Source organism: Sphaerodactylus townsendi, linkage group LG01 (assembly GCF_021028975.2).
Source record: "Sphaerodactylus townsendi isolate TG3544 linkage group LG01, MPM_Stown_v2.3, whole genome shotgun sequence".
In the NCBI taxonomy this organism is placed as follows: domain Eukaryota; kingdom Metazoa; phylum Chordata; class Lepidosauria; order Squamata; family Sphaerodactylidae; genus Sphaerodactylus; species Sphaerodactylus townsendi.
The window spans coordinates 107,115,834-107,130,140 of record NC_059425.1 but is presented as its reverse complement, the minus strand read 5'-3'; the positions used below and the strand labels follow the sequence as shown (position 1 = coordinate 107,130,140).

At 41.7% G+C, this 14,307-nt stretch overlaps 1 protein-coding gene across 2 annotated transcripts in view; it reads right to left on the bottom strand.

Annotated features, from left to right (window-relative positions):
* Positions 1–14,307, bottom strand: part of MAP3K5 (mitogen-activated protein kinase kinase kinase 5) — a 124,606-nt gene that overhangs the window by 68,505 nt on the left and 41,794 nt on the right. For both annotated transcript variants that reach the window (XM_048489881.1, XM_048489890.1), the window contains exons 4-7: positions 12,184–12,377; positions 9,829–9,997; positions 7,178–7,284; positions 6,252–6,422 (exon numbers count right to left, since the gene is read on the bottom strand). In XM_048489881.1, the coding sequence (XP_048345838.1) occupies positions 6,252–6,422; positions 7,178–7,284; positions 9,829–9,997; positions 12,184–12,377 (641 nt within the window). The remainder of the gene's footprint in view (positions 1–6,251; positions 6,423–7,177; positions 7,285–9,828; positions 9,998–12,183; positions 12,378–14,307) is intronic.

Sequence of the window (14,307 nt, the reverse complement as noted above, 5' to 3'; positions counted from 1 at the left end):
TATCTTTGAATGGGAAGTTGGGTCACCTCTTTCTTCTGTGCTGTAAAAGCCTTCCAGAACTACTTACGAGTGGGAAAAAGGAGAAAGCACAGCCAATGGACATAGGGACAGAAGAGTATTTAATCTGACTAAAAGCATATTCATCATCAAGAAAATAATTCTGTTGCCCATCTGATATCAGGGTTGATTGGTGTACCAATCTGCTGCAGGGCTATTAGCTAATGCGTCTGAAACTGCTGAGCAGGAAAGGGATTGGAGGATAATAGGAGGTGGTCCCTGAGGCACCAAAACTACTGTTGCAGAGCCACACACATACATAGCAATGTGTAGTGTGGGTGCAGGTAATTGCATTATTGACCTGGAATTAGGTGCTTTTAACTACAGTTGCCATATACCTGCATGAAACTCCCATAGGGACCCTCTCTTGTCTCTCTTGTCATGTCCTGATACTCTCCAATAATGGCAGTGCATCCCTTTCCCCAGGGGACACACAGTAGCTGGAAATCCTGCAGCACCTCTCTGTACAAATCACCCTTCATTCCCAATTTATCCAACTGCCTAACAACAAGCCTTTTCTTTCTGCTGTTTGAAAGCCTGTTCACATGCATGCATTGGATTTACAAAAAGACGAGTGGCCTTCCAATCCCTGAAGAATTACAACGTTCCAGACAAAGCCCCGACCGACCACTTTGATCCTCCACATGCCTTTAAACTTCAGGACAGAATTTCATACAATTAAGTATGAGCCAGCCTGCAGATATATCTGCAGCCACATATTACCAAGTTCAGCGTAACTTTTTTGTTTGTTTGAACTTGCGTAGCAGAACTTCTGCCAGTAACATGTTGCCAGCAAATCATATCTGAGATGTTCTCTTCAGTTTCTAACATCAGTCCTTCCTTCTCTTTTATTCCCTTAGGAGCTCACTGATTTACAAATCTTGGGCAGCCGAAAAATTTCATGTTCTTTACTTTTTGGGCTCAAGGGATAAAAGGATTGAGACAACTTTTGCTACCACCAAAGTAATCTAAAAATCATTATCTCTATGCAAATAAAACAGAGATTTTAAAGTATAGTGTGGTGCCTGATTCACAGGAAGTGGCTTAATATTATAATCTCTAATATTCTTTTTTTAAGGCATTCAAGCAGAACATGAAATGATGTGGAAATTTATGCAGACCACAAGGGCAATTATATCAGAATTCAGTCTATTAAAATCTTTCTTGTAGAACCATGGAGGGTAAAATATTAATCGTGCAAACAGAAAAGCACAGAGTAGTTGAAGAATGAATATAAGGGGTAAACATCTTGGGAGAGAAATACAGGACTGCTGAACAAACTTAACAAGCCATGAATAACTAACTTCCACGATGAATTACTAAAACTTGCCTTTTAATAAGCAAAAAAGCTTTGTTCTTTACCCAATTCTGTAATAATAGCGATCATATGAAATAGTGGCAGTTGCTCGTCAATAGCTTTCATCTAACCTGATCCAAAAGTGTCCCATTTCAAGCAATCTAATGAATCATTCTCAGCAAAGGACAGTTCTAATCTCTAGGCAAGATTAAAGGCACAAAAGCCAAACTCTTGTTTGCAAGGATATTTGACCAAATTCTGCCCATAGTATAGCATTTGAAACATAACATGGTACGTTCAGCCATTTTCTTTAAAACTGAGCAAGAGGCTGATTTATTTATTTATATTTATTTATTTATTTTATTAGATTTTTATACCGCCCCATCCCCGGAGGGCTCTGGGCGGTGTACAACATTTAAAAATAGTATAATTAATAACATTTAAAAGCAGCGATCCAAGTTTAGATATAAATTAAATTAAATTAAAATCCAAGATGTAAGGTGGCGTCCAGCATTTCAACAGTATAAAATCCTCCCTCCCCACGCATGAAGGGAGGCATGGCGAAGTCATAGTGATGGAGTGCGCGGCCCGGGTGTTAAAGGGCCACAGATCGGAACACTATTAGCGGCTGGGTCCTCCAAAGGCCAGTGAGGAACAGCTCCGGCTTACAGGCACCGAGGAACGCCTTAAGGTCCCGCAGAGGCCGGGCAGCAGGAGGGAGAGAGTTCGACCGGGCCGGGCCGAGGGCTGTAAAAGTCCTGGCCCGCGTGGAGGCCAGCCGCATCGCCGAGGGGCCAGGGACCACCAATAAGTTGGCCTCCGCCGATCGGAGAGGCCGCCTAGGGACATATGGGGTGATGCGGTCTCGAAGATACGATGTTATCTGAGATACAGTAGAACCTCGGTTTTCATTGACTTCGGTTTTCATCGGTTCCAGTTTTCATCAATTCTTTTTGGACGAATTACCAACAAAAACTGAGGTTCCACTGTAGTTTTAGCCCAAATAGCTGAGCAATATAGAACAAGGGGAACTCATTTCACTTTAAGTGCTAGCACAGATACAAGAATGTACTCCCCCTTTCCATTACAAAAGAACCTAACTATAGCAGTGTAGGGGTTTGCTTTATTAACTACCATTCTCAACTAGGGATTCTAGGCTAAGACTGCCAAAAACAAAATCCCCAAATAGGAGCAGGTTTTAATCTGCCCAGTATCAAGCCTATTAAATTACTATTGTAATGGGCTTAATCTCCTGATTTTGGTGAAGACTAAAATTTCTGATAGTAAATCACCAAACTTTCTCATAAGCAACTGTGACGGGCAACTGCATTCTAAGGAATTGTCTTCAGATCCTCTGAAGATGCCAGCCACAGATGCAGGTGAAACGTCAGGAGAGAATGCTGCTAGAACACGGCCATACAGCCCGGAAACCACACAGAACCCCAGTGATTCCGGCCGTGAAAGCCTTCAACAATACGTTTATAGAGTGATTCCTAAGAGTTAAATGGGAACCATCTCTAGTGAACTGAGTGATCTTAGGCCAGTTTGAGAGATAAACTGGGGAAGTATGTTAATGTTCTTCACTTCTACAGCTGAAGAACCACTGTGAAAAATGAAAAAAGCTTAAGTCTAAGAAAGTATAAAAGAATCTTAAATTTAAGAAACTAACTGGTGACTGCCTAGAGAAAGCACTCTTAGTTGAAAATAAAGGTTTGAACACTTGTGTGTGAACCTTCTTGATACATTTGGAAGTACAATAGATCATTTGACCTTAACCATCTCAAACTTATCAATTACATTATTCTGTTACAAACTATATTCCTGTTATGAAGACTTGTCAACATGACTTTTAAATCCCACAAAAAGAGACAAATAAAACTATTTTTAGGTTATACTCCAAAAAGCCTCTTGAGTGCCAAATGTTTCTGATTTTATTATTGAAAATAACCCCCTCCATTCAAGCAAAAACTGGAGAAGATTTGCAAGACCCTTGGCAGGTCTTCCTTGCCTATCTCCTTGTGTGTAAAGTGCCTTCACAGCTGACATGGCAACCTTGTAGGGTTTTCAAGGCAACAAATGAACAGAGGTGATTTGCCATTGCCTGCCTCAGCATAGCAACCCCAGTATTCTATGGTGGTCTCCCATCGAATTGCTAACCTGGACCAACCCTGCTTAGCTTTTCAGATCTGACAAGATCTCATCCAGGACAGGACAATATTTTGAGGCAGATAGCTTTGTTACAGTAGTTTTAAAAAGTTGCCATAATGAGCTGCCAGAAGTAGAGAAAAATAAATGTTAGTAAATATGCCAAAAAAATTAAAACCACCTAAATGAGAATACTTGTAGGGTTGCAAGCTCCATCTCAGAAAGTCCTGGACATTTGGGGGCAGTACTTTGAAGTGAATTCAATGGTGATGTCACTCTATGATTTCCATTTCTCCTAGATGCTATGGAGCCTTTACAGCTGCCCCCACCGAAGCTGCTATTTTCTACAGGGGAACTGGACTCTGTAGGCTGGAGATCTTAAAATTCTGGGACCCAGCCTTGAGGTTGGCAACCCTAACAGTGTACACTCTTTTGGAAGTATGAAGATCATAAGAAACAGAGGGAAGAAACGCAGCATGGGACTATTAGTATGTTTCAAAAGATCACAGGCAGGGCCCAACCCACCAGGTTATTTTAAAGGTTGAGCACAGTTTTTCTAAGTATTAAAAGGGTCTAGGATCTTTTGGCCCTTTGCTTAGTAAAGAACAGTAGTTTCTTTTTTTAACGTCAGGCTTAAAAAACTACACATACTTTTAATTCTTGTTTGTGCTTGTGAAACATTACTTTTTATTGTATTTATTAAACAAAATTTAAACTCTGCCTTTCTGTTCTCATAAGGGTCATAAAGACAACTACAAGTAAAAAATACACAATACAACTGCATTTAAAACATTTAAGCCGACAAAAAGACCTTAAAACAATTGAAAATAAGACCTAAATGCACACAGGCAGGCAGGCAGACAGACATAAACAATTATCAAGAAGCAGGGACCACTGAGGAAATGCCCGAAAAAAAAGTTTTTACTGGTGGAAGATGGCAACAGAAGGGGACAAACAAGTCTCCCTGGGAGGAGAGTTCCAGAACTTTGGTGCCACTACCAAGAAAACCCTCTCCTGAGTTGCCACCTGCCTAATCTAAGAAGGTGAGGGCATTCAAAGTGGGACCTCAGAAGGTGACTGTAGAAATTGGATAGGGTCAAAATGGAGTAGAAGGTTCTTCAGCAGGAGCAGGAGCAGCAGTGGCGTAGGAGGTTAAGAGCTTGTGTATCTAATCTGGAGGAACCGGATTTGATTCCCAGCTTTGCCGCCTGAGCTGTGGAGGCTTATCTGGGGAATTCAGATTAGCCTGTACACTCCCACTCATGCCAGCTGGGTGACCTTGGGCTAGTCACAGCTTCTTGGAGCTCTCTCAGCCCCACCTCCCTCACAGGGTGTTTGTTGTGAGGGGGGAAGGGCAAGGAGATTGTAAGCCCCTTTGAGTCTCCTGCAGGAGAGAAAGGGGGGATATAAATCCAAACTGTTGGTCCCAAGCCATGTTGGGCTTTAAGGGCCAGCCTCAATACCTTGAATTGCACCCAGAAACAGACTGGTAGCCAGGGTATATTAACCAAGACAGGAGGGATACAATCCACTACAATCAACTTCTTGGCTGCAGAATTCTGCACCAATTGATATTTCCAAATACTTCTCAAGGGCAGCCCCAGCATATTGCAGCAGTCTAATCAAGATGTAACCAGGGCATGCATCACAGTGGTGACAACTTTTCTGCCCAGGAAAGGCTCCAGCTGGCTAACAAGTTGAAGATTTTAAAAGGCATCCTGGCCACTTGCTAGTCCAGCAGCAGGCCAGCAGAATACCCTAGAGTAAAGACTTGTTCCTTCAAGAGCAGTGCAACCCAATCTAGAACAGTCATCCAGACCCCATTCTTGATGAGACCTTCTGTCCACCATTAGCACTTTAGCTTTGTAAGAATAAAGCATCAATTCATTAGCCTGCATCTACTCCCAAACTTCTTCCAGCCACTGTCCTATGCAAGGCCCTTGGCAGGTCTTCTTTGCCTATCTCCTTGTCTGTAAAGTGCTTTCAATGGAAAAGGAAGTACACTGATTCTTTCACCATCACCAGGTACAATCTAGTCAGATCCAGCACTCTGTCAGTGAAAGGCACTGATGATTACAGATCATTCTCACTTTTCTCTCCCCTGAGCTTTCTTTTTTGAGCAATAAGAAGCAACAGGAAGATAGAGACCCTTCCCTACTTGGTGTTGGCAAACTCTGAAAGTGAAGGAACCAGTACAGCCTGTTATAAAAAGAGTCCCTTATTATTCCACACTGAACAAAGCTGAAATTCTTTTGAATATTAAATATAGAAGAGTTACAAGGAGTATACTTGCTGCCAAAATGTAATAAGATTTTATTGCCAAGAATGCAGCTATAAAAATAACTGTAAAAAGATCTTATCTATGTAGGTTTGCACTTTTATTGATCTGGTAACAGCCAATGGCTAAGGCAAATAAAACATTAATTCCTAGTGTTTTTAAGCTTACAGAAAGAGTGTGGCACCCTGTCTCCTCTCCAAGCTGGAAGCAGTACTAACTGCTGGAAAAGAAAGTTTCACAGCTGTGGGAAAGCCTCAGGGAACCACTTGTTAAAATACCCTTTCTATACAAACTTTGTGGTTATATGTCAATTGCTACAAACTTTTTACTTGTTAGAAGAATTAAAGTACCAAAGGTTCAATACATTAGTCATAACCAAGTCTTACTGAAACTAATCTGATGTTACCTGTGAACCCCCTCATCCCCCTTCCCCCCCAAAAAAACCAAATACGCATGCAGTCAAGTGCTGTTTACCATATGGTTCCTTGATCTCTGCTCTCTGCGTCTGTAAATCCAGAATCCAAAAAAATGTCTTTGTATATCCGTCCCACAAGGCAATACATGTCTGAAGCGACTTGGCTCTCACTCTCCACCAGAGGTATCATAATATCTAGCGCTTTCTGTCTATCTCCAAGTAGATTTCGTCTGTTAGAAGGAAAAATACAAACATCTGCAGCTGGTCTTATTTTTCAGTTCTTTTAATCTCTAAGCACGTTATAATGGTCATAGATTTGACTGACAGTCAAGCACCATTCTCCTAGAAATCAAATTGCATTTAAAATTTTGCCACACTGCTTGTTTGATTCTGAATAATGAATATAATACATCCACATTTAATTTTAAATATGTAAAATGAACATATGTCATTCTCAGTTGAAGCAAGCAAAAATACATCCAGGCATCAGAGATACATGGTATATCACAAACACGGTCATTAGTAGTAAATGATTATCTGATGTTTTATTCAAAATAAGCAACCACCTGTGCAAATATTGTCCCTAAATATTAAAGGGATAAAATGAAGGGGCTTTGAATATGCTGACTTTCAGCCTTGTTTCCTGAAAAAAGTGGATGTTTTATGCTTACATGGAATGCTATGTACTCAAACTGTATATCAGTGTGAGGTTTGCCAGACTGTTCCCATCCTTGTTACTCAAAACAGGTGAATTTATGTTTTTGCCTTTTGAATCTATTTCAACATTTGACTCTGTATTTTTTTCTATTTCTTTCTTAATCATAAGCAGTAAGGAAGGTTAAATATGGGCTTACACGCAGATGGAAAACCAAAAATAATTCTCACGATATGGAAGCATGGGGGAAAGAGGGTGGGTGGGAAGAATCAGAAGTAGCTTTGCAGAAAACAAGTTATATGAATTCAACAATAAAGGAGAAGTTCTTACCTGTTTAGTGCAAATGCATAATGAAACTTCACATGATGATGCAAAGCCAAGTCAAAAGTTGGAAGTCTTTCTAATGTTTCTACCAGCTTGACAATAGAATCATAATCCTTCCAAAAGATGGGAAGAAAGAGTATTTTACATGCAAAAAATAAAAAGAAGCATTAACTTTAGTGTGAACAACTGTAGGTCTTATGCTGGCATTGTCTGAAGGGGTATGTTCAAAGACTTAAAATGGGTTCTATGGCCTTTATTAGATGATGAATATCATCACAGCATCCTTGCACACCTGTCACGTGCCTACCCTCTGCTATAGCCACAAGATAAATTGAATAGACTTGATAAGTCAGACTTAAGACTTGAAATATTTTCCAAACAGAGTTACCATTCAAAACAGGCAAGTGTGAACCATCCCACCCTGTATTTCAGAGACAACGAGTTTATTCCTCAGATATATTTATTTCTTTGAATGCTGCACTCCCTTTGCACTCAACAGGCCCTTGACAATGATGAAAAAATCAACTGCACCCAGAGTGAAATCATGGATTCTGCCCTAACCAGAGATTCTGAATATTAACTAGGTCAATTTCTACCACCACCAAATCAAGTCCTTTGTCTTTTCATTTTAGAAGAAGAAGAGTTTGGATTTATATCCCACCTTTTTCTCCTGTAAGAAGACTCAAGGTGTCTTACAAGCTCCTTTCCCTTCCTCTCCACACAACAGACAACTTGTGAGGTAGGTGGGGCTGAGAGAGTTCCAAAGAACTGTGACTAGCCCAAGGTCACCCAGCAGGAATGTAGGAGTGTGGAAATACATCTGGTTCACTAGATAAGCCTCCGCCACTCAGGTGGAGGTGAATCAAACCTGGTTGTCCAGATTAGAATCCACCTGTTCTTAACCACTATATCACACTGGCTCTTTTAATTCAATCAAATTCCCTACATACCCTCCTAGCCTCTCAGTAGCCTCTAATAGCACCATCAAAAACTTGATTTTTCCCTCTCAAATTCAAACACCAACTGACCAACAGACAAACAAAGGTTTTTGCTCAGCAATTTGGATTCAGCCACCCTTAGAACTCAGAGATCAATTTAAAAACAGATAAGGACTCCATCTCCTTCAAGGACCATCTCTTCCTACCTCCCCCACATGATCTTCAAGTAATCCTAGACCACACACCCCCTTCCTTTCTCAACAGACTGGAAAAGTATATTTTACATCCTTTCCTTCTGTTCCACATTCAGGCAGTAATCCATCTGCCCAGAATCTTTACAGAGGACTAGATTATATATTTTCTTCTGGGATATTTGCTGGACCAACTGCCTTTCTTTATGCTATCTTTCTTTATGCTTTATGCTTTTCATTGTAAATAAAATGTATTACTTAAATGTTCTTTGCCTCCTGTTTCTGGGACCAGGGTGCCAGGTTTGGCTCATGTATGAATACACAGGCTTAACAATTTGCTTTAGGTGGGCTTTAGAAAAGTTGTACTTGTGCACAGGGAGTAGTTTATGTAACAAAAGGTAAGAGAGATGTTACAATGAAGACCAGTTAGAGCCGGGATGCAAAAATACAATGGAAAATATAACCACTTTGACTAGAGTTGGGAAAGAAGAATAGAGGTGGGAAGTGCAGCAAAATCAGCATCTGCAATGAAATAACAATCATTATATAGCCCGGGGGGGGGGGGGGGCCATTGTCCCGAACTTGTTAATGAATTCTACTTTGTTAACTCATGCTCTAACCTCCCTTTGAAACTTCTGCTGAACTACATTCTGCCTTGTACCTCTGCAACCCAACTCCAACTGGCCCTTCTCCCATCTTCTGACCTGGACAGAAGTGATGCTAGAAATGCTAATGAATATTCATTCTCATTTGTTTGTGATGAAATGTGCTTTAACTTCTGAAGCCTTACACTACAAGTCTCTCCTGGTAACTGGTGGGAGCTTTTGGGAGGAAGGTACACGGGGCAGTAATTCACATCCCCGTGGCAGGATGTCCCTTCTGATGTGATACTGAAGTCTCTGTCAGAACATGTGTAAATGTTTAGATGAGCAAAATCGAAATGACAGCTGGACCCTCCTTCTAACAGGTGCCCTGTGAAGATTAGTACCAAGTGCACTGCATGTACCGTGTGCAAACCTGATAAGGTGAGGGCACCTGATTGGTACCACAAATGTATATAGATAGCACAGACAGCAGAGTGATGTGTGCCTGAAAACACCTGTGGTCTGGCGATGCACTTTGTTAGTAGATAGCAACAAATAGAACTGCACTGGTGACTGTGTGTCTGTCGGTTCTTGTCTACATTGCATCCTACAAGGTGGTCTACTCCGAGTAACTGCTTTAATAGTCTCTAGTACCTGCCACCAAACTCTATGGTTTTGCTAAAATTTTGGGGAGAGTAAGAGAATGTTCCCTCAATGTGATACTGTAGCTTCACTAAAACATTCCCTTCTCACTGGACACAGTGTGTAACAGACTTCCCTCTGTGATACACCTCTGAAGATGCCAGCCACAAATGCATGCGAAACATTAGGAACAAGATCTACCAGACCACAGCCACACAGCCTGGAAAACCCACCACAACCAGTTGAATCCGGCCGTGAAAGCCTTCGACAATACATTAATCAATTTAAATTCAAATTCCTACCTGAATATCTCTGTAAGACAATAACAAGTTTATCACAATGTCTGCAGATAGAAGCTCAATGTTATCCACCCTTTGTCGTATCCTCGCCAACTCTGTAGCTAGCTCTTTCCCTGTGTACAAATTACGAGCTTTTCTGATATCATTCAGAATTGACTCCCTGAAGTACTGGCTAAAAGAAAAGAAAAAATGTGTTAATAATGGCTGACTCCTGCTTAAATAGCTGCTTCTACAGCAGCTACTGTTATATGGGTACAGATGTAAATCCATTGTTCTGGTACTATTGCAAACATTAACTACCAAGCAGAGTCAGAATTATGGAGGCAATTTCAGGATGATGATGATGATGATTTAATTAATTAATTTTAAGGGTTTAAATTTCTTAGACCGCCCATCCCCGAAGGGCTCTGGGTGATGTACAATAAAAACAATACACAATAGGATGCAATTTATAAGCATCAAATATTAAAAACCCTTAAAAACACAACAGCAGCATTATCATAGAACCCACATTAATTGGTGGCGTCCAATTCTAAAGCCGGGAGGGGACGAGCAATGCCAAAATAGCGAGACTATAATACGAGGCAATGCTGGAGATGACATAAGAATACAGTGCGGGACATCAAGAGGGGGCAGGCAATCCATGGCTGGCCTCCCCAAAAGCCCGGTGAAACATGCCCTGCGGAACTCACCAAGGTCCTGCAGGGCCCTAACTGCAGATGGAAGAGTGTTCCACCAGGCAGGGGCCAGGGCCGTAAAAGCCCTGGTCCGGGTAGAGGCCAGCCACATCATTGAAGGGCAAGGGACTGTCAGTAGACTAGCCTCTGCAGATCGCAGAGGCCTTCTTGGGACATATGGGGTAAGACGGTCATGAAGGTATGAGGGCCCCAAGCAGTGAAGGGCCTTAAAGGTTAATATCAACAGCTTGAAGGTGATCTGGAATTCCACTGGGAACCAGTGCAGGCGGAGCAACATGGGGGTGATATGATCTCTAAAAGAATCACCCATCAGATGTCGAGCTGCCGCATTCTGGACCAGCTTCAGTTTCCAGATCAGTCGCAAGGGAAAGCCTGCTTAGAGTGAGCTGCAATAGTCCAGCCGCTCTAAACAATGCTGTAGAGCCACAGGGGCAGAGGCCACCCTCCCCTCCATCAACAGAATGAGCTGGATGTCATCAGAATATTGGTGACAGACCAGCCCAAAGCTCTGCACCAACTGAGCAAGGGGTTGCATCTAGATGTTAAACAACAGTGGGGATAACAAGGCCCCCTGGGGCACACTGCAATTAAGTGGGCACCTTTGAGAGGCCTGGTTCCCACACCATACCTGCTGACCCCTGTCCTGGAGAAATGAGGCAATCCACTGAAGGACTGTGCCTCGCACCCTGGAAGCAGCCAGGCAGTGGGTCAAAAGGTCGTGACGCTGCGGTAAGGTCTAACAATACCAGCAGCGCCGATCCGCCTCGGTCAAGCTGCATGCGGAGCGTATCTGTGACAGCGACAAGGACAGTCTCTGTCCCATGCCCAGCACGGAAGCCGGACTGGAAGGGATCGAGCACTGATGTGTCCTCCAAGAAGCCCTGAAGCTGCTCCAACATCACTCTCTCAATTACTTTCCCCAGAAACGAAAGATTCGAAACTGGGCGGTAATTGGCCAGATCACCAGGATCTAAGGATGGTCTTTTCAAGAATGGGTGGACCACCGCCTCCTTCAACCCACCCGGAAATACTCCTTGCTCAGGGAGCAGTTAACAATGTTCAACAGGTGGGGTTGCAACTCCTCCCGGCACACTTTAATTAGCCAGGAGGGGCACGGATCCAGAGGACAGGTAGTAGGTCTAACAGTAGCCAGGACTCTGCTGACATCAGTCTTGGCGGGCAGGGAAAACTGGTCCAGGTAAGGACCTGAAGACGACAATGGAGCCTCCAGTTCGCTAATTGTAGCAAAAGTGGCTCGAAGGTCTTGGCGGAGCGACACAACTTTATCCACAGAAAAGCTCATAAAAATCTCACAGCTGATAGCCAATTGAGAATTTGTAGAACCCTCAGTCAATGAGGTAAGGGACCGAATAATCTGAATTATGGAGCTGATTTCACAAATGATATGCAAATAAGGTAAATATAAGAACTTGCGACTTGATTATTTTAGGCATGCAAAAATTACATTCTGAGTCTCCTCAGTATCAGAGGGGTTTTTTTTATGAATCACGCAGTGCTTCCATTGTACTGATAAATTAACAATTGTAATATCGAATGGAGGACAGCTCAGTAATTGGAATAAGAAGCTTCATAACTGGAACACACATAAACTTATCCCCTTTATGACAGGACTTGGTCATCAGAATCCAAGATTCCTTACCTTGAGCTGGCCTGAGCCACCTTCAAAAGTTGAATAAAGCGATCCACCAAGGGTAAGCATATTGGCCCAAGTAATAGTTCAAAGCTGGGTTGCATCAGCTCAGTCAATCCCTTCATGAAACTGCTGTCACAGCAGTATACTTTGTTATGTGGAGTTATCATATACGGAACAAATATGTAGTTGCCAGTGCACATCTGGAGAAATAGAAAAGAGATATATGCAATTAAATGGAATTATAAATCTAATAATAAATTATAGTATAAGAAAATACATGTACTGGTGAAAACTATTTTGACAGAACACACTATATGCAATTTTCATATCAGATATGTTTCAAATTATATATAAAAGTTGCCTATGGAATCCCCTCTTCCTTGAGGTCTCCCTGACAGTTACTGTTCAGGTGCCAGTCCAAAATATTTCTTTTTTCTTAAACATCTAAGACAGTCTGTTTCTAGAAACATTTGATGAAGATCCTTTCAGGTTGCTAAATGTTTTGTCCTGTTTTTATGCTCTGGTTGGTTTTTTTAAAAAAAATTAATGGTTTTTGTTATGTTTTATGATTTTATCATGCTTAATTTGTCAGCTACCGGGAAAATGTTCTTGGGAGAGGAGGCATATTACATTTTAAAAATAAACACATATAGTTTTACCATTAAAAAAAACAGATTCTGGTGACAAGTCTAGCATTATGCTGAACACTTGCACTGAAAACTAAGTTAGCATTGTAAATATGAGTGAAGTTAAGTTAATGTTACTGAAGAAACATTACTATTGTTTCAGATAGCATGCCTGAAATTCCTTTTTGCATGAATGGTTCAAAAACTGAAAGGTTCATTTCTCAGCATTACACTACAGGGATATTATACTGTGTAGGTAAACATTACTAGAAAACCACAAAGATATCTAGTTAATGTTACTGAAATATTGCCAGCAACTTAATGGTCATTTTATTACCAATAATAAATACCAAGAGACCCATTTTATACAAAAGTGGGATAAACTATGATTTACTCAGAGGAAAATGACTGAAATCAAGAAAGACATACTCAGTTTCCAAGCCCTCAATGGGACTGACTGTCAAGAACTTTCCAGACATAGACAGAAAGATGAATATCTGAAGATGCCAGCCACAAATGCAGGCGAAACATCTGCAGAAAATGGTTCTAGAATACAGCCACACAGCCCAGAAACCACACAACACCCCATAAAGATGAATAGTTAGTGCCAGAAGACCAATGGTGTGAAAAAGCTGCACCAAAGGTGATGCAATATAATATGGGTGATGTCAGAAGTATGTAAAGGCCTGGTTTTAGACAGAGTGGGAGAGAGAGACAGAAGCGGGACAGGGAGCAAAAGGAAGGGAGTAGTCTGACATCTGGCACTGGAGTGAGCAGGAATGAGATCACAAGAAGCACCAGAACGTGGCAGAGGCTGAGGATAGTTCTCCAGAATCCTGTTATTTGGAAGACACACATGTGGTATAAATGGCTCTGCTTCTACATTTTACAGGACAGGGCCCACAGCTCCCTTTGGCACCAGGAGATCTCATTCTCCAGAGCAGGTCTCTATAATCCGTCATCCTCTGATTCAGAGATATCTTTCCAAAGTGTAAATGTTGAAATGGCAGTTTCCCCTACCTTCCCAGTTTCTTGTTATTGTCCTCTCATCCTGATGTTGGGCTCTAGATAGTTCCACGTCAGCTGTCCAACTAGAAGCAAATGATTTTGGTGGAAGGTTTTCACAGGGTCATCACTGTCTTCGGGCTTGACTTTATAGACTGGCAACATTCACAGCTTATCTACTATTACACATGGCTGTGCTTTCTATCTATAAGCTAGCTTGTGCTTTCCAGGGATGCCTAGATTTCTAATCAGCACCCAATCCTCTTGTAGAGGTTTTATGCCTGCAAGAGGGCATTATAGCAATATTTGTTGCGATCAATGTTCTTCTGGCAGCTACTGTTGCGCGCTGATAGGTCTCTTGCAGTTGTTGATTCATATACACTAGGAAGACGTGATCAATCCTCAAGTTTTCAAGAACAGAACTAATATCTTCAAGGAATTCAAAGCCAGTTTTGAAAAAAACCACTCTCTAACATCAATGACAGAGAGAGAGTGATCC